Here is a 27,006-nt window from a genome sequence, read left to right as displayed (position 1 = left end):
TCCCGCCCTCTCACACTTGACCTGGGTCACTGTGTCAGCTGCAATGGTAGCGGTCACCGTGAACCTTGGCGTATGTGCACTACATCGCTCTGGAGTCTGTTCAGAAAGGAGGGAAGTGATGGGCAGAATTTCGCCCCCATACAAGCAAGCAACCCCTCCCCGTACGTCAGTCACATGAAGGGGCTGGAAACGGGAGAAGCACCGTGAAACATGCGTACAGGCGGGAGAGATCTGCTCGTCTGAAAACCCAACCCAGATCACGACGGTGCCTCGCCGGAGGCTTCGTATGGTCGAGAAGAGGTTCCCTTATTTACGAGGAGGGAGGGTGAGGAGATAGTGGGGGTGTTACAAAGTAGTAGAGGGGACGTACAAAGATAGGAAATGAAAAGCGTGCACCGGGTATGCCCGAAATAAAAGAAACAGAAAAAGGAGACAACAAAGACAGACCAACAAGGACTGCAGTACGAGTGACAAGAACAGATAGAAGTTGTGCGGGAAAGAGAAAGAGGATTGCGTGTAAAAACTCAAGTACGATGGTTACGCCATCTGGCGAGCAAATGTTTGAACTACGACAAGGCCGATGTTTAAGGGAGGGCATCATCTCCCACAACAGTACTGGCACTGTAATATTGGCTACATAAAAGGTGGAAGGGGGACGGGATATAAGACTTATTATTATAACATATAGTTTGGGGAAGAGAGTCCGAACAGATTATGACATAACTAACAGAGGAACGAATTGAGGAGACAGAAACGACTGCGACTACTACGGCCCGCCGCTGACATCTACAAAACTAGCTACAAGCATAGGTCAGTCGGACCAAGAGACGGACGGTGTACCTTCGGCCATGGGCGCGCACGAGGACTCGGAAATAACAATCGGTCGCGCGTAATACAGGGTCTTTCCGTTTTAAATTCAAAATACTTCTGATACGCGAGTGTTCGCATTTTAATATTGAAAAAAACATAAGATTCGGATAGCCTATTTCGCTACGTTCAACTCCATCATAAGGTGTTTTGAAAACAACCCCTTTTTACATTGCACGTGGTCTAGAAAAACGAGAAACAAAAAGTAAGGTAGACAGAAAATTGGAAATTGCTGCTTGTGGTTATAAGCCTATGCTTTCAGCTAAATGAGACTTATATACAGGAACTGCCTCTGGATTAGATCACTGTCCTTATCGAGAGCATAAAACGCGGGCGCACACGCGTACTGATTCAGTATGGAATATGAGCATTAGTTTTATTTAACAGGTATTTAAAAATTGTCAGAAATCCCACATGCTTAGCCTATGTGTATGTCGAGGTGTTGAATAGCGCGACACTGACAATCTGTTGACAGCTGTGATGTCCCTTCTCCTGTAGGGTGTCTACCGCTCCGTAGAAGTGTAACGCGGTTTTATTTCGCCGAATGGACGGGCTACTTTTCCGACAAGGACTGACAACGTGAGCGTCAGTGCTGTGGATACTTCGCAACGGCCTAAAAGTGACTCACAGGCTACAACAGGTCCGCTTCGAAACGAAGTTTCTGCCAGTGACTTACGAGCTCTCGTGGTAGCAGCGACGGTCCGCCATACCGATCGGGAAATGAAACAATTTCAGCCGTCACGTGTTTTAATTTCTGTGTAGAACCGTGTGTGTGAGTGTGTATGTGTGAAGAACCACATCATGTCATCGTGTGATATTAACAATTATTTACGAGGCGAAGAAACATAAATATTTTCAAGTGGGTGGAAAAATACATCCTTTATGTTAGAATAGAAATGGTTGCACGTTACTTGGTGTTAAAGAAAAGAGTTTTCTTTTTGTGCACATGTTAAACTTCTAATTTTGCCCATTCATTAAGTAACAAATCATAAAAGTAGGTTCTTGTCTATTCCCTCAGCATGATTATAATACTGCAAGGGGACAATATGTTTCTTTCTTACAAATTTTCCCTTTCGGAGTGAATCGATTTGTAGCAAAAGAACTCGCCTTACGTACAACTAGTTTGATAGCAAGAGTTATCCCGCTGTGTATAGGGAACAGTCGTTTCTAAAGAACGCTTGTAGTCCATTAATTGTATTATAGTACTGACGCTGCGTAAGATTGCCTGAGAATAAGATAAAAACGGATTATGAACACAATTCGCGAGAAAATATTGGGCATATATTTATCTAAGCAAACGCAATTTGTGTGAAGTTGGAGAAAATTTTTTTGTTGCATATAAACCTACATTAAGTGAAAATCTTGATTATATTATTATGCTTTCTTAATTTAAAATAATTTACAATAATCTTTTTTCGGTTAAAATTATAATTTTAGATGGGCTTATTGCATTTAAATAATCAACCGTGCTCTTCCAATAAGTGAATTCCTCAGTAGCTTTAAATCGTGTGAGAGACACTGTGCTAGTTGTCATGGAAATAATCAGTGCTGTAATCCAGTGAACGAAACAAAACACAGTCGGGAGCTTTACGCATAAAGCAGTGGACAGTTCTGAGCCCATTGTTAATCCTGCTAGCATTAAGCTACTCTCTCCCCCTCTAACGTAATAGCGCGGGCAAAACAGAAGAACAACTGTTAATTAACTTATTTTAAACTCCACTTTAAACGCGTTGAAGACAATAATTGCTCTATCTATTGCGGGGTCATCAAAATAAATCTCACTGTTACCGCTGTTATTAAAGGAAGTCAACAACAGAGTCACTAAAATCTATAAACAAGCCCATAAATTTCAACTCACCTCCGGTACAGAGCTTCCCCTCACTCTTTCACGCCGCCGAAAACTCAGTCATTTCAGAAAAGTTATTTCTAACTTGTTATATTACAATTACTTCTCTCATTACTGCTTATTAAACAACCAAAATTAACAGTCACACTATTTTTTTTTTCAGTTTCCGCACGTTGGAACCCAGAAAGACCACGTTATATCGCATATCTCTAAAATAATAATAAAAACAGTCTTAGAAATTCCCCCCACCTCTCGTAATCATCTCGTCAACCTCCCCTCCCATTTTGAAATACCCCCTTAGTACAAAAGCACACATCTATAGTTTTATACGCATGCGCAGAACGTTTATGTAGTTACTCCCAATATACAAAACCGGAGAGGATCAAGACACATACAGAGCTGAAGACTTTTTAACCTGAAACCTCCTCCCATATCCCCCCCTTCTCATTCCTCCCTTTCTGAAATTCTCTCTCCATTAACCCTCTATCTCTCTCTTCTCCTCCCTACAGTACCCCTCTCCCCACCCTCTCTTTTTGCGCCACTGTCTCTGTCTAACATTCTCTGCCTCTCGTCCCTCTGACATCGACAGCAGGGTTGAAGAATACAACTGCAAGTACCCAATCAAAGTTTGACGGACCACGGGGATTGGTGGTTGGGTTTTCAACCAAAACGGTGAAACTGGTGCGAGCGACCATGATGTCGTCAAACAATCGTTGGTGCTATCCATGTCAGCAACGACGCTGCCGGAATAATCTCGTGCGTTAGACAGGGCGCGTGCCCCCGTCATCATTTGGCGACGGCGTGGTAAACTAGTAGTAGTCATGGTGGTGGTGGAAAACTAGGCACCCCCCGCACCCCTTACTCTTATTTTTTGGATTTTTACTTGAGGGTGGTTTGTGTGTTAGACTACGACCAGAACAACGTGGCATTGTATACGCTCTTCCTCCCCTCGCGTGGCCTGCTTGCTACTGGAGGTTGGTAGTGGTGAAAATTTCAGAAACTTGACATAAGTCACCATACTGTGCAACAGAGACAGATGAGTGTCAAAGTGAGAAAACAGATTTCGTCAGAAACAGCAGACGATCAGTACAGTACCAACATCACCATCAACTGAGGCAGACGTATGTGAGTTCTGGTATCTACTTTCTGCTGCAAAGTATAGGGAAGGGACGACATAAAGAGAGACAGGCATCGACTTCTCTCTGCCTCTCTTCGCTCTCCCTCAAAACTTTTTCAGTGGCTCTTCTACTTGTCATCATATAAAACACGTGATCCGAGCAGACGTAGCGACGCAGTGCTTGTTCAAACCTTACGATCAGTGGTTGGCCCGGAATTACCCGCTATTTCCCTCATTTCAGCAGTCCTTTTTAAGATACATATACAACAGAACTATCATAAACATGACCGTCATCAGTAAGGAGAACTGCAACTTCTACCACAACCGCTTGACAGTAATTGCGGCTCATAAACTAGACGAAGACATCCGTACGGGCCACGTGGTCGCGCTACGTTGAAAAAGAACTATAGAGGAAAAGCATATACTATTTTTTAATATGCTGCGTGCGTGTGTTCAGTTTTATTGAAGCATATACTTATAAAGCGACTTTTAAAAGTACTTCTCAGAGGCAGTTAACAGAAAATTTATGCATTGCGAAAATTTTATGATTATTTTCGTCATTACGAATTTATCGGCAATCTACTCCATCAAATGACTCTTAAGTGAAGTTGAACTTTGTTTGGATCCAAGTTATTGTCAATTAAACATTTCGATTTTGTTTTTTAGTGAACAAATCCATCAGAATAACAGACGAAAAAATAACTGTACTATGTACTTGTGAAAGTGTTGTGTTAGAGCACATCGAGATCATCCACTCCAGAAGGACTGTTAATTTTTTCGCCTAATCCGTGCAGAAACATTAGTTCTCAGTCTACAAAAAGTTCCTACGCGTGATATTATTGTGGTTCATACATGTAGTCAAAGCGTTTAATTGGGTCTCTGTGTTGTAACAAAACTTGCAGTGGGACAGCTGTTTTAACATTTGCTCTCCTTACACATTGAAACTCAATTAACAATAAGAGGAAAACCCGCAGAAGTTCCTGTAAACCATATAAAGAAAATTAAGTGTGGCACAATGAGTTCTTACCAGTTCGTGAATTCTCTGGCGTCATGTTACGCGAACCAGGGTCAAGCCCAGAGGGCAGGGGCTTCCCCTGTGAGTGCCCAACACCCCGCATCCGGTCAGGGACAGGCTGCAGACTACTACAACCCCAACGCAGGGGCCACCGCTTCATACCCACCCAGCTGCTACTCGCCTCAACAAGTTTCCGGCCATCATGCGCAACATTATCCTCAACATTCCTACGCTGCCAGCAGCGTGTCAGCATCTCAACACATGCAGAATGGGGGTGGCGCTGCTTCGATGGTGGACTATACCCAATTGCATTCGTCCCACCCTCAGAGGCTTGGGGGTGGCGCAACAGTGACTCATCTCCAACAGCACCCTCATCATCACAGCGCAAACAATGCGAGTCCTGGTGCAGTAACCCCTCCCTTAGGGGTTGTTACAACACCTGGTGGAGCTCTCCTTAATAATAACTCTGTAGCAAGTAATAGCAGCTGTAAGTATGCGAATCCAACGACAACTACAGGGGTTAGCTCTCCGCAAGATTTGAGCACAACAGGAGGAGGACCTCAGAGGAGTAGCCCACCGATACCGGTGGCTCAGCAGGCCTCAAACCCCAACAGCGTAACTGGAGGGAAGTCAACAGTAACATCTCCTGCTTCAGCTTCGAGTACGAACAGCCCTTCTGGGGCCGCAGTGAGAGCTGCTGGAGGGCCATCAGCTACTTCTCCGGCAGTTACAGGCCAGCAGCAGACCACCGGATCTACAACGGCATCATCGGCTGTTTCCCAAAGTTCCTCGTCGCCTGCATCATCCACATCTTCGACTTCTAGCACGACGGGATCGACCAATAACACCAAGCAAGGGGGAGGGTCCACCACTAGCAACCCCCCGCAGATCTACCCATGGATGAAGAGGGTGCACCTCGGACAGAGTAAGTACATAGCTCTTCAAATCAAATTAAATTTATCGGTTTTTGTTAATATTTGGTTACTTATTTTTGTTGCAGTTCACTATAAGCCACGTTTTCTATACTGACAGGTTATGAAGTATTCCAAACAAAGGTTAAATTAGAAAGCTGGATCCCATTGAACACAGAACTGACATTATTCTCTCATGTGGAAAGAAATGGTTACTTTAATTCGTACGTGTATTGCAAATATCGCTTATATATATATATATATATTAGCCCAAAAGTGAAACGTACACACACACACACACACACACACCGGTATATGTTAGTTTTCAATTTTTTGGACAGTAATACTTGTTTAGCAATTTCAAATTAATAATCTGGGCATGCATTAAACTTTCAACACAAACATTTTTAGAAACAAAGAAAAAATAAGACATTCGAAAAGAAAACACTGTCAATACCATTCATGCAGATTTTATTAAATTACTTCTATGTTAATTTGAATAAGAGCATGAACATATTGAAAAGTAAAATTAATTGTTGTCGGCCCCATTTTTCACCCTATCAAAATTAACCTGCGCAATTTTTTGAACTCTAGAATCATATGATTTGAATGACCGACTGTGACAACGTTCCCTTTCCAGTGCATTCTCTACAAAGTTTTGTGTTGCCATCTGGTTGTAAGACAATACAGATGTGCACATATGTGATAATGTACTTCAAATTAAGTATTTCAGCGCTTGGTAATAACCTTTATACCAGCACTACCCTACATATTGTGCAGATCTTATGTAGATACATTTCTCCGTGGAGGTAACACACTCAAGTTTGCGTCTGTGTTACCTAGGAAATTCTGCCCCAGATATTTAGTTTCAAAGCTCCAGTTTCTGGCACTTCTAATGATTTAAGAATACTTGTCACAGGCTAGTTTTTGTGCTTAATGAATAGATCTGTGTGAGAATAGAAAATAGTTCACTCGTTGAAACCTACTTTGGTTAACGAAATGATGAAATACTTGTTCAAGAGCAGGACACACTCCTGGCCCTTTGCGTACATGAGAACTGATGAAACGTGTACATCTGATGACCTTCATGATCTGCAGTTACATCACTTATAACAGAATACTGTTTCTTATTTAGGCATTAAAGCAACATACACGAAACTCCTTAGTTTTTCCAATATTTACGTAATATTCTAGTTTTTACAGCTAGGTCTTTGTTTCTAAAAGTGTGAGAAATTCTCACATATACATTATTTCATTTTCCTTTATAAATTTAAAGCAGAGGATCAGAAAGAAAAACTATATGTGAAAAAAAAATATATATATATATGTGTTATATAATTATACAGCTTTACTTTACAGTCATTGTATAAACTGAATAGCAGTTCTCAAGACAAGTTTACTTTAGGAGGGTTGGGGGGGGGGTACTAATTATTGAAACCACTTTCAAATCGCCGAATAATAAAAATATTGAAATTTTATAGGCCTCTCGACCTTCAATAATTAAAAATTCCCATATCACGTGTACACTAAGAGTGCCTTTACGGTCACAATTATCAGGGTTATGAATTCATACTGCAGCCAAAACAGTTGGTGTGCGCCTAAACGTTTAGTGTCTATTCACCAAATCCTTTTATTCTATCAGCCTTTACATGGGAGATTTGAAGCCAGTGTTTCAGAATATTTTGCTCATATGTGTACGCTTTGTGTTCAGCTCTCCCTTGCAAATGCTGGTAGAATAAAGGATCAGGTGAACATAAACTGAACATTTAGCAGGACATTCAACCCCTATTTTCCTTCTGTTGGCTCCAGAAGTCTGTAAGCACTGAGTAGCAAATACCCAAATCTTGTAGACCCACAGAAGAACACGGACCACCAGAAGCCCCAACGCTTAGGATTTATAAAGAATCTTAGGACTGCGGGTTGCAAGAAAAATAAAACGAGTCTCTAATCCATTGTAACGGCGTATTCAAGTCTACAAATTCAGATTCTTTGTAATAATTAAATAGGAATACAATTTTACAGCTTTCTTTTTAAATTGTCCTCGTATCATGAGGCTGGAAAATACCCAGGCTTGGGTGATACGCAGTTTATGCTCTGTGCAGTATATCAATGGGGTGATGAAATCAAGAAAGAGGAGATGAATAGGGCATGTGGCACGCATGAGACGGATGAGAAATACATACGACATTTACGTTGCAAAACCTGAAAGGGTGAATCTACTTGGGAATTCTAGACATAGATGGGAGAGGATAATATTAAGACGCAGATTATGAAGTGAATATGAGAGGGTGAAGAGGCAAAAGATATTTACCGGTGGTGGGCTCTTGTGAACACAATAATTAACGTTTGGGAACCAATAAAAGTGGGAAATTTTATAATTAGTTAAGCGAATAAGCCTATTAAGTTCACAAAAATTTATTCTGTTCATTAGTTATCGTCATAATGGCTACCGAATAACAAAATTCATGCAGATCTTTTGAAAATTTTGAAATTTTACGTTATTATACTGGAAAGTTCATTACATTCGCCTCAGGACCTTCTAAAATAATGTAAATGTAACTAGATATGAGTACATTTTAATTACTATGCAAAATACCAACACATCCTAGTTTTAACATTAACATATAGCACTATAGGACAAACGCCATGAACGTTTCAGGCTCCCGTCCTCTCTTCCCGTTCATAGTTCCACCACAAAACTGTTTTCTGTTAGTTTTGTCTTCCCACTAGCTGTTTTGTCATCGTCACAATTTTTCAAATATTAAATCCGCGACCAAACATCGTAATAAAATGATTACTGCGCAGTTGGTACAAATTTAAAGGTCAGATCTTCTACGATCACATTTCTAATTAATTACCATTCAGTATCCGTAACAAATGTGATGTTCTTTATGTGTTGATATTTGCATGAAGGATAATAAAAACGAACAAATTGCATTTCATGCGTTTCTTTCTCCCTCAGTTCTATATAATGTAGTAACTAGAAGGGCTAACCAGCCTGTGAGTGTAACTACAATTAATAATGCATGCTAATTTCCGACCTTCTACTCATACACAGAGTTCAGTACGAGCCGGGTTGGAAGCTAAGTGGATCGAAATGCATATATATATATACACACACACAAAACCACGTCTGTAAAAGTCCCCAATCAATTTCCCTGCTCATTAGAGGCTAAAAGGAGTCTAGGCGAGTCTGCAGGGCTGTGAACGAGGAGTTTACAACAAAGTAAAAGGATGCAAGCTGCAGAACGGGTTCGGAAGTAAACACAATCATATTCATAAGAGTTTTAATTATGAATATCATAAAACTACATGTAAAATACACCAGAAAGCCCCTGTCATTGTGTCGAAAAGAAATCCTTGCAGATGTAATAATTACTTAGTTTCCTCGCGTTTTTACAGTTGCACCATAGGATACATTAGACGTCATAATGCACTGATATGATGTACGCCATATTAATGATGATTCAGAGTAAGTGTCAAAGAAACTATGACACTCCGAGGAACGAACGTGAACTTGTGGCGTTTGAGAACACTGTGTTGTGGAGGGTCTTAGGACCACAAAGGTAGGAAATATCAGGGGGTTGAATGAGAAACCGCAGTCATGAGGGTCCTGCAAACTCTTATCCTTCATTAAATACTGGTACAGCAGCGACAGCTCAGTCGGTGTTGCGATGTTGTACAGGCTGGACGGCCAGGGTTCGATTCACGGCAGAAGCAAGATTTTTCTCTTCTCCACAGATCCCACTCAGCCTCCTATCCAATGCATACCTGGGGCGTATCCCCAGGGGGTAAAAAGGCCGGTGGGTGAAGCTGATCACTCACTTCTACGTGGAGCCCAGGTTAAGTATGGTGGAGCTATACTTCCACACCACCTTATGTCTTCATGGCATAGTGCTTAATTTATTAAGCATAGGGAAATTTTACTTTTAACTAAATATTGGTAAAATGTTATGAGATGGGCACTGTATGCAGTATGCATGGAAAATGTGAAATTCGTACTAAATGTTGAAGAGAAGAGACCACCTTGGAAGAAATTTACGTAGATGGAAGGATACTATTAAAATTGATCTTACTTATATAGAACGTGACGGTGTCTTGGCGGGCTCTTGTAAACACAGTAATGGACCCTGAGGTTCCGGAAGGGGAAGAAATTTCTTGACCAACTAAGTGAGAATAATCGCCCTACGAAGGACCCTCTTCCGTAGAGTTAGGGAGTAGAGACTGTGAGGTATCCACATATGTGCGTTAGGGGACGGGAACTTGTAGCCATGTGTGCCGTAGAAATGCATGAATCATGTAAACCAAACAAGTTAGCATAGCTGAAGGATTTAGTTTTAGACTTTTATTAGCCTGTTATGTGCATATTTAATTTAAACTTAATTCCTCTTCATCGTAACAGAATACAATCCCCGATACCATCCTCTAAGACATACATCATAATACATTAAAAGTTGTATTCTTGGAAGTGGATTAAGTTAGTAAGAAGAGACTAGTGTTAATACGAGTACTTGAGCTTACACTGTACAACTAACACATTTAAATTCTATCTGCCTGATTACTAGTCTTATGAATGCATTACTTATCCAACTTGTAATTAAAAATTACCTTTCTATTATTATAACCGGAAAGTTCATATCTTTAGCATAAAATCAAATTATAAAACTCTGCACTGAGTTAATTCGAACCAAATTATATCTCCACAAAAATATCCTGAAATGCAGTTTTAATATTATCCTTTCCACTCCTACCATTGACTTTCCTCAAGGAGGCCTCCTACCAAAATTTTTCATTTCTGTTTCCCCTTTTGGATTAGTTAGTGTGTTAATTCTAAATCGAATGCACACCATTTCCTTCTAGAAGACATAAGCTGCTATTTGAAACTGAAGACTGCATTGTAGGCCTACTTGGAAATTATTTGAATAAATAAATCGAAATATACTTTATCCTGTATTAACTTCCAGAGCAGGATGATATATTTTTAAATCGAAAAATAAGTTTGTGTTTGATAAATTGTACTGAATATCAGGAGACCCTTGTTCGAGACCCAGTTTCTTGTATAAATTTTGATTCAATATCACAGATCCCACCCCAGTTCCATGATATAGAGTTTTAATATTAATTGTTTTGTACAGTTCGTAAGCGAAGTTCGATATGTAGGACAGCTCACGTAATCAGTAAAAGTTACAATTACGATTTCATGTTATGCGCATGAAAATTAAAACAGCACTAGAAACATGAAACGAAGGGCTAAACAGGTTTCTTCATGTTTCGTGACAACATAATCCTATATAAGGTAATGTAAGTTTTCTTTTGGGCTGGTTTGCTAAATTAATGTTCAGAGAAATTGTTAATAAATGCGATTAAATTTATTAATGTCGCTGTATACGAGTATGTAGCCTGTATAGGCCTGTGAAGAATACAGGCCTGCATATGCTGCTTCTGAGTTACGTTCTTGGAATTGTAAAGGTTTAATTACTCGCTGGTTTAAAATTGTTTTGCTACAATTTAGCAAAATTAAATATTAATTTTTGGATCATCATCATCTTCATCATCATCACCGCCGCCGTGAGCACCATCTGCAATATCGTCTACTCCTGTTGCAGTTTCTATGTAAGTAGAAAGGCAAACATAGTCGAGTCACCTAAACATGCAGTCAGTTTGTTCTGGGTTCGTTATACTCGTGGGCTAGAAACGTGACTGTAAATTCTAAAGAATATTTTCAGAGATGATTTCGTTCGTTTTCCATGAATGTATGAAGAGATGTGGTACTTTATTAATAATTGCCTGTTTCTCGTTTATTTTCGCGTTTGTAGAAGTGTGTTTCATTAAATGACATAAAGCCTGAAAAGTGGAACTAAAAGAATTAGACCGTTTGTTAAAAGAAAGTCTGAATCATTAGCCGTTTATTAAAGACGCATCAATTGCTAGATATTCCTGAGCCTAATATTGTTTAGTTTAATCAATGTATATTTTAAAAATGAAAGTAAATTTGCCCCTGTGCTTAACTAATTAAGCACTACACCATGAAGACTTTTGTGGGACTGGATGTATAGATTCGCGTATTCTTTGCCTAAATTATTATTATTATTGTTATTGTTGTTGTTACCATCATCATCATCATCGACAATATCATTATTGCTGTTTGTGAGAACATTTACAGGTAAAATTTTGTAAATTCTAAGGGGTCCAGACGATGGTGTATAATACTCAGAAATACTGGATTTTTGGGCTTTGTCCATCTTCCGGTATTCTAGAAACTAGAAAATACAACGTTTCGGAAATTGGGTCTGTTTCTGAACTGAGGACGGAAACAGATCCAGTTTCTGAAACGTTGTATTTTCTAGTTCTAGAATACCGAATGATGGACAAAGTCCGAAAGCCCGGTAATTGCGAGTAAAACTTTTGTATCTTTATGAAGCTTGAGGACCAAATAAGGAAGGTAATCTTTGGACCTAAGAGACAGGATGTTCACAAAGAAAACTCCATATTGAAGATCCACATACTACTTAGTAATACACTGTACAATTATTTTACAGTGAGCAGATCACGGGGGATTAAAAGAATGCAGTATATAGCACACATAAGGAGATGAGAAAATTCGTAAAACTTATTAAGTGGAAAACCCGAAAGGCAATGAGCACTCGGGAGACCAAGACACAGATGGGAGGACAATATTAAGTAATATCATAAAGACAAAGTTGCGTGAGGACTGGATTAAACGGCTTAACAACGACAAAGTTCAGTAACGGCCTCTCATGAGTACTGCAATGGAACTTGTGCTTCATAAAAGGCAGGAAGTTCCTTCACTAGCTCTGCGACTCTCAGCTTCTTACGCAAGACTCTGCACCATGCCGTTCGTTATGCTTTCCAGCTTTGTTCTTTGTGGTCATAGTGAGCACACTGTCGGTTATAACATGTCTAAAATGTTTTTGAAATCGCGACATTTTCCTGCAGACACACACAGTATGCACAAAGTAAGTAAATTCTTTTCTGAACATATGTTGGCAGACAAATTCGCCACACCGGAGACCAAGTTGTACACGACGTTCCCTCTGTGGGGTGCGTGCTCATAGTGTGGCCTGCCCTCAAAGATGTTTCACACAGACGATTTACAAGCATCGTGTCTGAAGTGTCTCAGAGCATGGCGAACTAGTCGGGAAACATGGACCGTATATGCCTATTGGGCGCGAGTAAACAAATGCATTGCCTAATAAGGTAAAAAGGGGCAAAATTTTTGTAAGCTGTTCATATCTATTTAGTTCTCGAAACGGGCAACTCGAAATATACGAAAAGACATTAAGTTACTTTTAAAACGTTATAAAAATTCTTGTAGATTTCTAACGGTACAGATAACTGAAATTCTTCTGTGTATTTTCATTTTACTTCATATTTTATTTAGAAAAGGTTTACATATACCTTCATTGCGAATTGTGAACTGCGAATGAAATTTTATGTATATAAATACAGATTCCTTTATAAAATGTGAGCTACATGACATATCTGCAATAACCTTGATTTAATTATAGTAAATACAAACTATACCACAACACAAAAACAAACATTTAATTGCATTCATTTACATTAACACAGCTTCCAATCCGTTCTGCAAAATGCACTTATTAAATGTGTACAACCTGAATAATAACTTAAATTTTAAAGTAGTTTACTATGTTTGTTCTTTTGGAAATTAATGTTATTTTCTCAGATATAACGAAATTACAGAACACAACTTCTTCAATAACTCTTCCAGACGTAGCTTTGGGCATCCTTCCCTGTATAAGCTGAATTAAAATTCTGCACAAGGACAAGAGAGGAAATAAATTAAGTGTATTGGGTTAAGATAATGGACGTGCTGGAATTGAGATGTTCAATCAAAGACATAAGTCGCTCTGAATGTGCGTAACATTCTTTGGGATGACGTGTTGGGCAGGACCGAAAGGAGAGANATTATTTTCTCAGATATAACGAAATTACAGAACACAACTTCTTCAATAACTCTTCCAGACGTAGCTTTGGGCATCCTTCCCTGTATAAGCTGAATTAAAATTCTGCACAAGGACAAGAGAGGAAATAAATTAAGTGTATTGGGTTAAGATAATGGACGTGCTGGAATTGAGATGTTCAATCAAAGACATAAGTCGCTCTGAATGTGCGTAACATTCTTTGGGATGACGTGTTGGGCAGGACCGAAAGGAGAGAGGTCAAAATATGTATGTACAGTGAATTCCACCGCTCTGTAGATGTAGGGGTATATACATACATGCATACACGCACACACAGTGCATCTGGTAATAAATCAAAAGACGGCATTGTGTTGCAGTATATTTATGAAGCAGGCTCGTAGGAGTGGGGAAGATCATGCGGCGATGCCTGGGGAACGAGGCGGTCACTTGCCGGGACTCATGTGGGTCTGGCTCCCCGCTAAAATAAGTTATTATATAGCCCAATGCACAATTACTTCGAGTCATTCAAAACAAAGTGTCTAATTTTTATGTTGACCCTGTAAGGAAGAAGTTTTCATTTTATGAAGAATTTTGCAGCTGTTGCACTTCAGAGCAGTTTCATGCCTGCTCTGTTCTTAAGCTTGTGCCTATCGGCTTTTTAATATTTATTTTTCTCAAAACAGGTTTTCTTGCTTTATCTGCAAGGGTATAACAAAATCTAAACCTCTTCTGGCAGTTAAGGGAACGCTATGCGGAAAAGTGACGAAGTGATATGTTTCATAACGGCTCTGTCGATAGAGGTAATTTTTTTTTTGCAAAATTCTGTTTTCTGAAGAAGCTAAAATCACTGGCAAACGAAACATATATGTTATGAATAGGTTGAAAAAATGTTGTACTTTATTTTATTCAATTCCCATTTAAATCCAGAACTGCAGTCTGCTTTCGCTGTTAAGCATACATTCGTGAGGAGAAATGGAAATGTAATTAAATGATTCGATCATAACTGAAGGAAATTTCAAGTTTAATATTACCGCATTACGAAATTACGTAGTAAGAATTCTCATGATCTGCACTCTTAAGCAAACGTTTTTTAGACTGATCAAAGGAACTAGAATGAGATGGGCGAGTTGTGTAGCATGCATAGGAGTGGTGAAAAATTTGTACCAATTTCTAGAACGAAGACCTGAAGGGATGAGACCACTTGGAAGACCAAGATGTAGATGGGAGTTTAGTATCAAAATTAATGTTAAAGAAACTGTGTGGAAGAAGAGGAAACCGGGGTTCAACTTGCTCAGGATAAGGACCAGAGATAAGTTCTTGTGAACATGGCAATAGAAATTCGTATTCTATAAAAGGCTGGGAATTTTTTTACTAGCTGAACAGCTGCTAGTTTCTAAGGTCTGCTTGTATAATTTTTTTTTGCTAGTTTGGCGGGACTAAGTCCCTTGTACTGCGGCCACTTCTGGTCTATTGTACCAGCCCCAGATGATAGGTGAGTGTGATTGTGGAGGAATTGGTGGAATGAAGATTGGCAGGGGAAACCAAAGTACTCGGAGAAAACCTGCCCCATCGCCACTTTGTCCACCACAAATCCCACTTGACCAGACCCGGGATCGAACATGGGCCGCCGCGGTGGGAAGCCAGCGACTAACCGCTTGAGCTATGGCGCGGCCGCTTATAGAATTAAGTGTCACTTTTCATGTAGGAATGTAGGACAAATTTTATTGCCTCTCAGTTAAAGGAGATCGCAAATGAGTGTTCATTAGGCCTAGTGTGTTAATGAAAATAATAAACCAAAATTAAAATGTAATTATGTAAGATTTGAGGTTCTCACAGCGATGGCTAAGAAGAGTTATATCTTCCGGAATATAACATCGTGTAGTCCGATAAAAGCAGACCGACGTTTCGGAGTAACATCATCACTTTCGAAAAATAAGCCGAACAATAAACCAGCATGAAATATGTTGGCAAGCAGAGCTCCACTTGCCACCTGCTTTCACCCTGATTGCTTTCTTGGCTTATGATATAGGCGACATATTCCTCCGAAACGTCGGTTGTCTTTCAACTGACCACACGTTATTATATCCCAGAAAATAGAACTCTTCAATATGTAACTAGTTGTATTATCTTCAGTTAGTTCATCCTATTTGTTCATATTTTCTTTTGTTAACTGTCAGCAAACTGAATGTAATTTAATTTCATTCCTGGAAGCCAGAAATTCTAACTACGTGAGATGTTCCGGTACCCAGAGTACACCATTTGAGAGAGACCGGAGCTCAGCTCGCCGCGAAACAACAGGTGTTTAGTAATTCATTGATTTTAATTTGAGGGAATCATCAGATTTTGTCTCGTGCTAACAGGATAATGGAGAGGAAGTATATAAACAACACTTCCCTGTCTCCTTACACAAAGAAAGGAAGGCTTGATGGTAAATACAGGTTATATTAGCTACAATGAGAAGGAACAAGTGGGAAGATTGCAGAGAGGTAAGGAAATGCTACTAGTAGAAAAGGATAATATCCCACCAAGCAACACAAGAAAGAAGGAGAGGGAAAGGGTGAGATGAGACAAGAAAGAAAGATAGACTGAGAACCAGAAATAAAATTTACGACTTAGGGGGAAAGAATCGTAAAGTGCGCGAAGTGATTGCTCCTCCTGTGGTCGGGGAAACCCCACCCCCCCTACACCTCTTTTTCACACTCCGAAACTGCAAAATAATCACAGATGTCCTTTTTTATTAGAGTACGTATTCCTTTCATTGAGCTGAGATTATAACCAGTCTTTACTCACAGCTTCATATATTTCTCGGTATTGATGCCTGCACAATTCTTCATAAACAATATTGGGCCTATCGCGGTATGCAGTCAAGCACGGCCTTCAAGATTCCACATTGACATATGCAGAACACACCGCAACGAGTCTCACGATCATTTCCATATCCTGCATTAAGGCCTATGTAAAGAACGTGTGTATGTACATGTTGGCCTGTGCTGGTAATCCCAAATAAATCCATTTTACGTCGCATCTCAAATCCCCTCATTTTAACTTTAATTAAGATAAACCAATAAGGTTAATGTAGCATTAATGGTCTAGATTTGTAGTGGCGAGGTGCTGAGTTCGAATCTCTGCCGAGACATAGGTTATCTTTATGGTTTCTTGGTGGCGTTCCTTAGTCCCATCAGACAACGGAGTAAACTACAGTCACTTCCTTTGGCGTCCTTTCCCATTTATTTTCATCAGCCCCACTGTGTGAACAGTCGCCTGGATTCCAAATATTGAAAAGTGGTTGAACTGATCACAGGAAGATAAATATGATGAAAAATATAAACTTACACTCAGTAAGTTTAACAGGGATGATGATAATTATCAACAATGGACCCTGTTCTGCTGAACCTGAAAATGTAGAGAATTTTTGGGTTGCAGTTCGCCAAAATCTGGCACAATAATAACCTAACAAAATAGCATAAAAACAATTTTTATGTAAAGACAGTAACGTCGCCAACATTTTCAAAAAACAACTTAGTAGATTAGGACTGATGTTAACAAAATACAAGGCAGAAANTGTAGAGAATTTTTGGGTTGCAGTTCGCCAAAATCTGGCACAATAACAACCTAACAAAATAGCATAAAAGAATTTTTGTGTAAACACAGTAACGTCGCCAACATTTTCAAAAAACAACTTAGTAGATTAGAATTGATGTTAACAAAATACAAGGCAGAACTTTTCTAAACCATGAACGTCAGTCCAAGAACGGCATAACAAAAACCTTAGACATACTACAATTATATAAGTTAAGTATGACATAAATAATACGATTAATTGTTTGATATAACTCGTGTAGGCCTAATCCTTCAAGGGAGAATAAGAACAGATTTGACATGAAAAATCGTATTCATAAACTAGGCCTGCCGTTATATTTAAGCACAACGTGAAACAGTTGCACAACAGTATCAAAACAGGTCATTGTTTATTTAGAAATGACATTACAACACCTACATACATTTTGTGAATTTATATAACACTGTAAATTGTTTAAAAATATTATTTTTAGCTTTGTGTGATGTCACAGTTTACCAAAACGAACACGTTTCATGTAGCCTACTGGTTACATTTTTGTCTTCAGGTAAACAGGATACAAAAGAATTCCAGGTCTGCTGGGTTTCACAGATCCTACACTCAAGCCAACATGTTGGAGAGTAGTTCTAACCGAGGGGCTGAACTATATTCACCTGGAGATAGAAATAGGCACGTGTCCGAAATATAGTGGCATTAGCATAATCAATTGATAAACAAAATAATAATACATTTAAACGAACATTCGCACCATCGTCAGAAAGCTTTAAACTTAGTTAATATTGGTCTTGGTAACGTGTATATAAGCCTATACCATGACCAACTAAATGCTTAAGTACAAGGTCAGCAATGCGATTGCAAGGACAAATGACAGTGGGAAGTGTGTGAAAGTACAACGGTCATCAGGCATGCAACTCCTCTTGATAAGCTTTATCTATTCTTCGTTACACATTTGTGTAAACAGGACAAAATGTAAAGCATGTATTCTCAGAAAGGGAAATTTGTACCTAGTACCGTACGGGAAACCTATAAAACGAAAGTAACAAAACAATTATGTGGTATCTCTTTATCAGACTGCTGAACTGGAAACAGTCCGTATTGAGTCGCTACTTATATTTCGAAGTATGATAGACGCTACGTAACCACCAGCAACCAATCGCTGTTAATTTCTGTCACTTTTCCCCACATACATACACACGTGTATATAAACAGGGGAAATATTGTTTCTTATAATTAATGCCTGTATAACTCCATCACGGAAAATTGAGACAAAATATCGTTTACTTTTTCGGAAACGTGCCGCTTAGAATGCTGTAGATTTTCTTACGTTAGACAACCATTGTCGTTCCTAGCTTCAGTTTCAGTATTCTTAGCAGGATTATGGTAGCCCTTATATAGACCTCACAGTGGGTGGTGCGTTGGAGGAGAGGCAATGATTGGACAATACAGAGGAGCGAGGTGCTATCCAATAGCGAATAACGACTTGGTTAGTGAGAAAAGAGATGAAAGGTATTTCAGCGACCCCGTTCTTCTGTTCGTCCAATCATCGATTCTCCTCCGATTCACCGCCCACTGTGAGACTTATGTAACAGCTTCTAATCCTCCCAAAAAAGACCTCAGCCCTGAAGATGGCAACCGTAATATTTACCGAAACCCTGGAAAATCTGTAAAATTCTACGCGCCATATACAATGAACTCCAGCAGTAAAAATGTAAGGGGGAAAATATTTGGATACTGAGTTAATATAACAAAAGCCGCGCCATAGCTCAAGCGGTTAGTCGCTGGCTTCCCATCGCGGCGGCCCGGGTTCGATCCCGGGTCTGGTCAAGTGGGGTTTGTGGTGGACAAAGTGGCGCTGGGACAGGTCTTCTCCGAGTACTTCGGTTTCCCCTGCCAATCTTCATTCAACCAATTGTTCCACAATCACCCTCACCTATCATTTTGGGCTGGTACAATAGGCCAGAAGTGGCCGCAGTACAAGGGACTTAGTCCCACCCCACTAGCAATAAAGAAAATAATAATAATATAACAAACACCAATTTATGCTCTCTGAACAGATGAATAAGGAAGGGTGGGGCACTAGTTTACACTCATTGCAGCAATGAGCGCCGTTAAAGTTACATGTTTTTAATTCGAACTAAACCGACGGGTTAGACCTTCCGTTCGCTTAACAAACCGTCTCCAAGAAATTTATTCTGGTCTTTAATCCAGGGACTTTCGAACACGGAAGTATGTTCTATTGAGGAATATTTGGTGAAAGTAAAGTTGTCCCTGTGCATAATTAATTAAGCACTACGCCATGAAGGCGTATGGGTGGAGTGGGTGTATATATCCACATTTTTATGACCTGGGCACTTAGCTGGAGGCGAATGATCAGCTTCACGCCCCGGCCGCTTTACCTCCGGGTAAAGATGCCCCGGTGTCCATTGGATAGGAGGTTGGGTGGACGCCGGAGCCGGTCTAGAAGACGTGAGGTGAGAAAATTTTTGACCCTACCGGGACTCGAACTCCGATCCCTCGGTCGTCCAGCCCTAAGCCAGTCGCAACACCGACTACACTATCCCGGCTTCCGAGGAATATTTGTCTGGATTTAATACTATATCAGTTTCTAAAATAAGAATAAAAGAATGAAATTTTATGGAACAGTACAGACTTATGGGCCTTTGTAAAACATAGGCTGACTAATCATTATGTCCCTCTAACACCAAGCTGTGAATGCATGTAGGAAACATTCAAGCAAAGCTCTAGGCCAGAGCTGTCAAGCTGACGGCTCGCGGGCCACATACGACCCGCAATTTGGTTTTATATCCTTCCAGTCCCAAAATATGCATTTAACGTTTTCGTACTTTTTAAAATAGGCGGCGAATTTTGTCAACAAAACTTGAGAGAAGTGGTTGCTAAATATTCGGTATAATTTTTAAATTGTTTTCGCGTGATGCCCAATAAATAACGTAGAAAAATATGCCATTATTATGACGTCATGACCTCACGCATTGTCGACACACTCTAACAAACTGACGTCTGAGCTATAGGAACTCTCGTCCAAGAAAACGTTGTTAAATAAATACTTTCAACTTTACTATTCAGTTCATAATCATCTGTTTCTTAGGTCTGATCGTAGCGGGGCAGATATTTTATATTTTTATTATGAAAACAAAAACGACAGGGCCGCTCGGTAGTAAGTACCTAAGGTGCAATGTGGCCCCCTCAGTGGTTTGAAGTTGAACCGTCCTGTTCTGCGCGTTCAGGACTTGGGTGTTGAAGACAAAGCCTCTACTACTACTGGAAATGCAGCCTTTATCTGAAAGTTTTACTGGACGAGATTGAATCCAATCACAATCACGATTTAATTTGCAATTCTGCAAAACATATTTAGAATTTATTCATACGAGTAAGATCTATGTGTAGCAGACTTAAGTGCAGCTCCACAGAATTATTGGTTGAATCACCACTTAGTCTATGCTGTCCTGTAAATTCGACGACTTGTTGAAGCCGTACAGAGCCATCATCAGGTGTGTGTGTGTGTTTGTGCATATATGGGGGCACGCGGTAGCTTAGTTGGTTGAGACACTATGCTACAAGCCGGAAGGTCGCAGGTTCGAGTCCTGATGAGGTAGATTTTTTCAACTGACTTAATCCTCCTAGCCGCACTATGGTCCTGGGATCGACTCAGCCATTAGTATGTACCGGGAATCTTCCTGGGGGATAAAGGGTAGCCGGCGCGTAAGACTGACAATTTTACCGCCATCTATGAGCCAATTGTCTTAGAGAAAATATGGGAAACTCGACGTCTCACAACCTTATGGGCCTCCACGGCCTGTTACAGGAATAGCCTTACCTTTATTAATTTATGTATATATATATATGTAGTGTCTATATTATGTATATGTATATCAGGCAATCTACTAATGCAGCAAGTAGCAGTAAAGAAGTAACTGACTCTTACAGCTGCCTCCTCCACGTGATTGTATCGAGGAAGGTTTAAAATTCAGGGTACTGCTCTATCAAACATCGTGCTATTTTTTGCTTTACTTTTCTTTCCCCAAAAATGTTGAGTCAAGGGTTCGTAAGCCTGAACTTCAACTTTCGATCAAATTTCATGCTCTCTTTGACACTTACACAGCCGCCAATACTCAGTATTTCGGAGAAGGATCACATTCAGGTAACCACGGCCCAAGTTCATGCTGTGGTTAAGAATTCGACGAAGAATTTACCCTTCGTTTTCGAGAATGACAGAAGTAACATAAATATGATGAAATTTCGCGTGCTGTAAGACGTAACTAATTCTACAATTAGTAGAATGTTCAGATCGACTGCCAATTAACTAGTTTATGTATTTTTCTCGTTCCGATTTCCACCTTGAAACTTCAACTTTAAAGCTCTTTTTTTTTTTTTACATATTGTCTCAGAAAGTGTGAAACTGTCTCCCGCCAAGGGAAGAAAGTAAATTTAAGATGTCTGAGGACGACATATGAAGCAGAATATCCTGACCTAATGGAGTGAAAGAAACGGAATGATGAAGATTATTACAGTTTGAGAAACTTCATAATATGCACTGTTTATTAAACAGAGTCAGTGAAGATAAGATGGGAGGGACATGCAGAGCGCACGCGGAGTGAGAAGAACATAACAAAATTTAAATTGGATAAATACATGTAACAAGCAAATTTTGAGACCTAGATGTAAATAATATTATAATATTAAAATAATCTTAAGAAAATCCAATAGGAGGCTTTAGCTGGATTCATCAGAATTCGATAGGATCTTGTGAATACGGTTATGAACTTCCGATCTCATGCGAGAGATGGAGTTTCTTGAGCGGCTCCTGAAGATGGTTTCTGCTACATGAGGTTCGTTAATAGGTCCATATTTGTGGGTTTATAATTTTGAATTCCTGGGTTTCTCCTACTTGACCAGTTTTGTGGTCTCTTGTGTGTATGTGCGTAATAGATTACTGTGGTGTATTATTAGCTGCTACATGGTTTCCAGAGTACATAAATAAGCAGGAAAAAGCCTAACTTTTCTTATCATTTTTATTTTAATGCTCTTTGGCCTTTTTGCCTTCTTATACCTATTTAAGACGCACAGTCGACGTCACATTCTTGTTGGAAGCTGCATGGTGTTTTAACCGGCGTATTTTGAAACAATGGAATCGGATAAAAATCAGAGTCAAAAGAATTTATTTCCCTATACGGAGGCTATGAATTTTAAAAATATATAAGATTAGAACTTAAAAGTCTTTACACGGTCATAAATTACCGGAACGTGACGGTATCCACAGCCACACAGAATTTATGTACTTCATCCAGGTGAACATGTTTTGTAACAAATTTAAACTTTAATCTTGTATGCAGATATGTAATCGGAGATGTACAAAACCCACTGCCCGGAAAAATTAGCGTGTTTCACATATTGCATTATACCAAAATGACTAAAGAGCTGAGATAGCTCAGTCGGTATAGCGACTGGCTGCGGGCTGGACGGCCAAGGGGTTGAAGTTCGAATTCCGGTAGAGGCAAGATTTTTCTTCTTTCTACGTCTTCCGTACCGGTTTTGGGTCTCGCATAACCCCCTATCGAATGGGTACCGGGGGACTTTTCCTTTAGGTAAAGCGGCCGGGGCGTGAAGCTGAAATCAAGTATACGTGGATATGTACACTGTCCCATACATCTTCATGCCGTAGTGCCTAATTAGTTAAGCACAGGGACAACTTTTTTTACTGCAATGACTAGTACATAGTTCATGATTTCTGTTTCTCTTTCTTTGTATAATTACCACACCGCTACAGTGCCCTAAATGGAAGAGAGTTTAAACGGAGAATGAAGGAATCATGGGAATATATCCATGCTTTGTGTGGTTTTAAAGGAATTCTTTTGCGAAGTATAGGCTGATTGCTGTAAATAAATGAAACTAATATCGGGTTTACGATCCGTCCTTCTTTCTGTTATTTAATTCATACGCGAGATGGCACCAAATCGAAATGTTCCGTATTTCCTGTGCGATTTCTCAAGAGACGATATCAAGGGGTGTCAATCCAGAGAAAGTCTATGAAGTTTTCCTTCTCACTAAAAACCAACAATTGAAAAGAGATAAACAAAGACACAGAAATTTACACAATTAGAAGCTTCATAATTTGTAAACCTACTATCAGGGCAGATTCGATACCACCTCCATCCCATCTGACCTCCTGTACTCCCGCTAAATCTAACTTATATTTTGAGATTTTTCCCGCCACTGCCCTGAGCGAACCTGCCTTGTACAAACTTGTAACATTCCAAGTACCAAATCTGCTGTCCATTTTCTTTCACCTAGGTCGTTTATCCACAGGATCCGTCCAGGTCCGAGGATTTGTGTTCATTTTCGTAACAAGTTTATTTTTAACGGCGAAGAGTTGTTAGCCCCACGCACAACCTCCAAGCTGAAGGAGCACCCCTTGTCGGCCGTCTGCGACTGCTTATTCAATATATTCGCAGCTTCCCTCCATATCTGGACTATCAAAATCAATAAATATGAGAGTGGCGAGCGCTGTAGCACGCACGGGGAAGTTGAAAGAGTCTGAAAACTTGAGAAGGAGAAGCCATCTGGCGGATCTTAGCGTAGATGGAAGAATAATACTAAAGTGTGTGACTGTGGGCTGTTTTATCCAGCGAATTTTCGCATACTGTAGAAGTGCATCATATCTTGACAAGCTGAGCGACTACCAGATTGTTAAGAATGTACCCTACTCCGTACAGTTAGTTACAAAAGTGTGAACGTAACGAATAATGAGAGAGACTGACGGGGACACACGGCTACACGTAGTCCGGAAGAGCAGAATATTCCAATAAAAGCGAAATGAAAACGTTTGAGCCCATTGCAAATAAAGAAAACGGAAGGCGAAAGGAACCTGTAGTTGCAGCGGAGGGCTTTGTAAGGTCTGACCCATCTTGTGCTCCATAAATAACACAGTCCTGGCGGGCGAGCCGTGGGATGAGAGAGAGGGTAGGAAGCATACCGCAGTGAGGGGTGACAGAACAGCAGCCGCTGCCTCTATACCTGATGATGATAGCAATCCGAGCCATGTTGTGGTTTACCTATGTTTATCACAGTGGAGGGAGTTAAGGTCGCTTCTTATCCGACCAGACGCGACTGATAGCAAGTTGAGGAGGAAAGACAATGACACTACTTAGAATCACCTAGGGGAAGCGTAAAAGACACCCCTCCTCCCCCCAAAAGAAAGCATAGCCAGTTTAGCTAGTGGTAGCCTAGCCAAAATCATGTGGATCTAAAACACGTTCACAGAATTAGCTGTACAGTCATCCCGTTGTCAAAGTAGTCAACACCGTGAAATATTCCGTGTATATGGAATTGACCTCATTTCTTTCGCCCTTTTAAACTCAGGCGAACATCACGGATGTCTCTTATTGAGAACCCGCCAGCTGTGCGGTTACTCAAGCATATTCCAACATTTTGTGGAACCCGAAGGTTCATTACCATGTTTACAAGTGCCCTTCATTTGCCCCTTTCCAAAGCCAGATGAATCCAGTCCATATCACCAAAACTTATCTCTCTCAGATCAGTTTTAATGTTATCCACCCATCTATGTCTAGTTCCTCCTAGTAGATCTCTTTCCTTCTGGCTTTCCCAATGAAAGCCTATATGCATTCCTCTTCTCCACCATTCGTGAATTCCGGCCTATTCATGGCGTTATTAAATTCGTATCTCTTACCGTCTCTGTGGTCTATTGGTCAGAGTTCCTGGCTACAGATCCAGAGGTCTGGGTTCGATTCCCGGCGTTACCAGATTTTCTGAGAAGTAGTGGGTCTGGAACTGGGTCCACTCAACCTCGTGAGGATAACTGAGGAGCTGTTTCAAGAAAATACCGGATCCGGTCTAGAAAACCGAGATTAACAGCCTTTGGGATTCGTTGCGCTTGCCACGTGACACCTTCTATCCGCTAAATTTGGCACTAACTTCGCCGACAAGCGGCGGTCGCTCAGTCGATATAGTTCGTTTGCGGACTAAAACCACGGAGTTTTTCTGTGTGGGGGGGGTCATAATTGGTTAATCCAACAGAAATGCGTCATACTGAACGTAAAACAATTTGAACTAAAATCATTGCAGAGATGAATATAAACCCTTTAACCTCATGGACTGGATCTCTTGAGCTACTCTGCCTCCAGATTACTATAGTCTTACTTGTTCTATTTGCCAAACATAATTGCTGCTCATTCTTAGGCGTGTATGTTACTGCCTTCTACCACTGGATCATTGGGATCGTGGGTTTGAACTCCACACGGAGTATGTGTGTTTGTGCTCTTTGAGTGTTTATGTTGTCCTGTGTAGGTCGGAAGCCTTGCGACGGGTCGGTGCAGAAGCCGTGCCATGTGTGTATAAACAAAATTCAGAGACCTGAAAATCGGGAGGTCTTGGTCTTCACTGGTGTGCCGTTTCTTGGGCCTACAGTACAAGAAGAAGACAGATTAATGCTCAACACCAAACGTCAATTTTGAAATTCCCTGTAACAGAATATTCGTACACCTCTGACGGCTGTAGGAAAGTTGGGAAAACACGTCATACGCCTAAGTGGAAGTTATTGTATGTAATACAGTAAAGAAGACAAAGTCTTATCGGATAACCAGGAAGAGAAATGCTGCTTGTCGTGAGGGAATTATGAGATGAGCCCATGGGATAAAACTCATGTCGAGATCCACATTTAACCATCAAAATTTTGCTGAGCACGCATTTTACAAAAAAATCCAATAAGCTTTCTCTTTAAATTTAGCAACTATGTCAAGAAAATAAAAAGCTGAACTATACAAAGTGATGGTTGTATTTATGCTGTTATACGCTTCTGAAACTTGATATTTTATGGGAGAGAAGGGCACAAACAAAGGAAATGAAGAAATATAGAAAAAAAGAGATAGGCAGAGAAGTAAGGGACGAATGAAAGAAAAAACGAAGAAGGAAAAGTGAATGGAAGCGAGAGAGAGAGAGAGAGAGAGAAAGCAAGAAAAGGATTCGGCGATCGCAATTTTAAAATCAGTAACAGGAGGTGAATTATTGTGCAGAAGGAAAGCTAACGTAGGTAAAGGGATACAGTGTTAACAACAATTACAGGCAGAGTCTGAAGAGTCTTATAAAGAAAGGGGCTCTTCGCTTTTCCCAAAACAAATTCTCGTCTGTACACTGGAAAGAAGTAGAAGAAGAAGCGAACGACCACGCAAGCCGACTAAGAGCGTAACGCTTCGAATCCCGTCAGAGAGTTCGACATTCTGACCGAGATTCTTGTGGTTTTCTTCATTTCTTCCAACCAAATATTCGATGGTACCTAAAATTAGCAGGGGTACGCGGTGGAATAGTTGGTTGAGGTACTATGCTACAAGCCGGAAGGTCGCGGGGTCAAGTCCCGATGAGGTCATTGGATTTTTTCAGTTGACCTTATCCTTCCAGCCGCACTATGGCCCTGGGGTCGACTCAGCCTCTAACGGAAATGAGTACCAGGAATTAAATAAATACTTTTCCTGGGGAGTAAAGNAATAATTTTCCTGGTGAGTATAGCGCGGCCGGGGCGTAGGGCTGACAACCTGACCGCCATCTTTCAGCCGATTGTCTAGATAATGTGGGACCCTCAACGTCTCAGAATCCTATGGGCCTCCACGGCCGGTTACAGGGATAGCTTTACTTTTACTTACTTTACTCTTTTTTCCCCTTGGCACTACAGCCCCAGTGGGCCTAGGCCTACCTCCAT

At 40.3% G+C, this 27,006-nt stretch overlaps 1 protein-coding gene across 3 annotated transcripts in view; it reads left to right on the top strand.

Moving 5' to 3' along the window:
- Positions 1–722: 722 nt before the first annotated feature.
- The window catches only part of LOC111861837 (homeotic protein Sex combs reduced), a 124,032-nt gene continuing 97,748 nt past the window's right edge, over positions 723–27,006 (top strand). Inside the window, exons 1-2 of one of the 3 annotated variants that reach the window (XM_023846760.2) lie at positions 723–1,726; positions 3,619–5,770. In XM_023846760.2, the coding sequence (XP_023702528.1) occupies positions 4,846–5,770 (925 nt within the window). In that variant the 5' untranslated portion in view covers positions 723–1,726; positions 3,619–4,845. Of the gene's footprint in view, positions 5,771–27,006 lie in introns of all 3 variants that reach the window. The other 2 variants (XM_023846755.2, XM_023846746.2) reach the window with 2 other exon arrangements.

Source organism: Cryptotermes secundus, unplaced genomic scaffold (genome assembly GCF_002891405.2).
Source record: "Cryptotermes secundus unplaced genomic scaffold, Csec_1.0 scaffold180, whole genome shotgun sequence".
NCBI classification, from domain to species: domain Eukaryota; kingdom Metazoa; phylum Arthropoda; class Insecta; order Blattodea; family Kalotermitidae; genus Cryptotermes; species Cryptotermes secundus.
The sequence above is the reverse complement of the archived record's forward strand: the minus strand, read 5'-3'. Positions and strand labels throughout refer to the sequence as shown.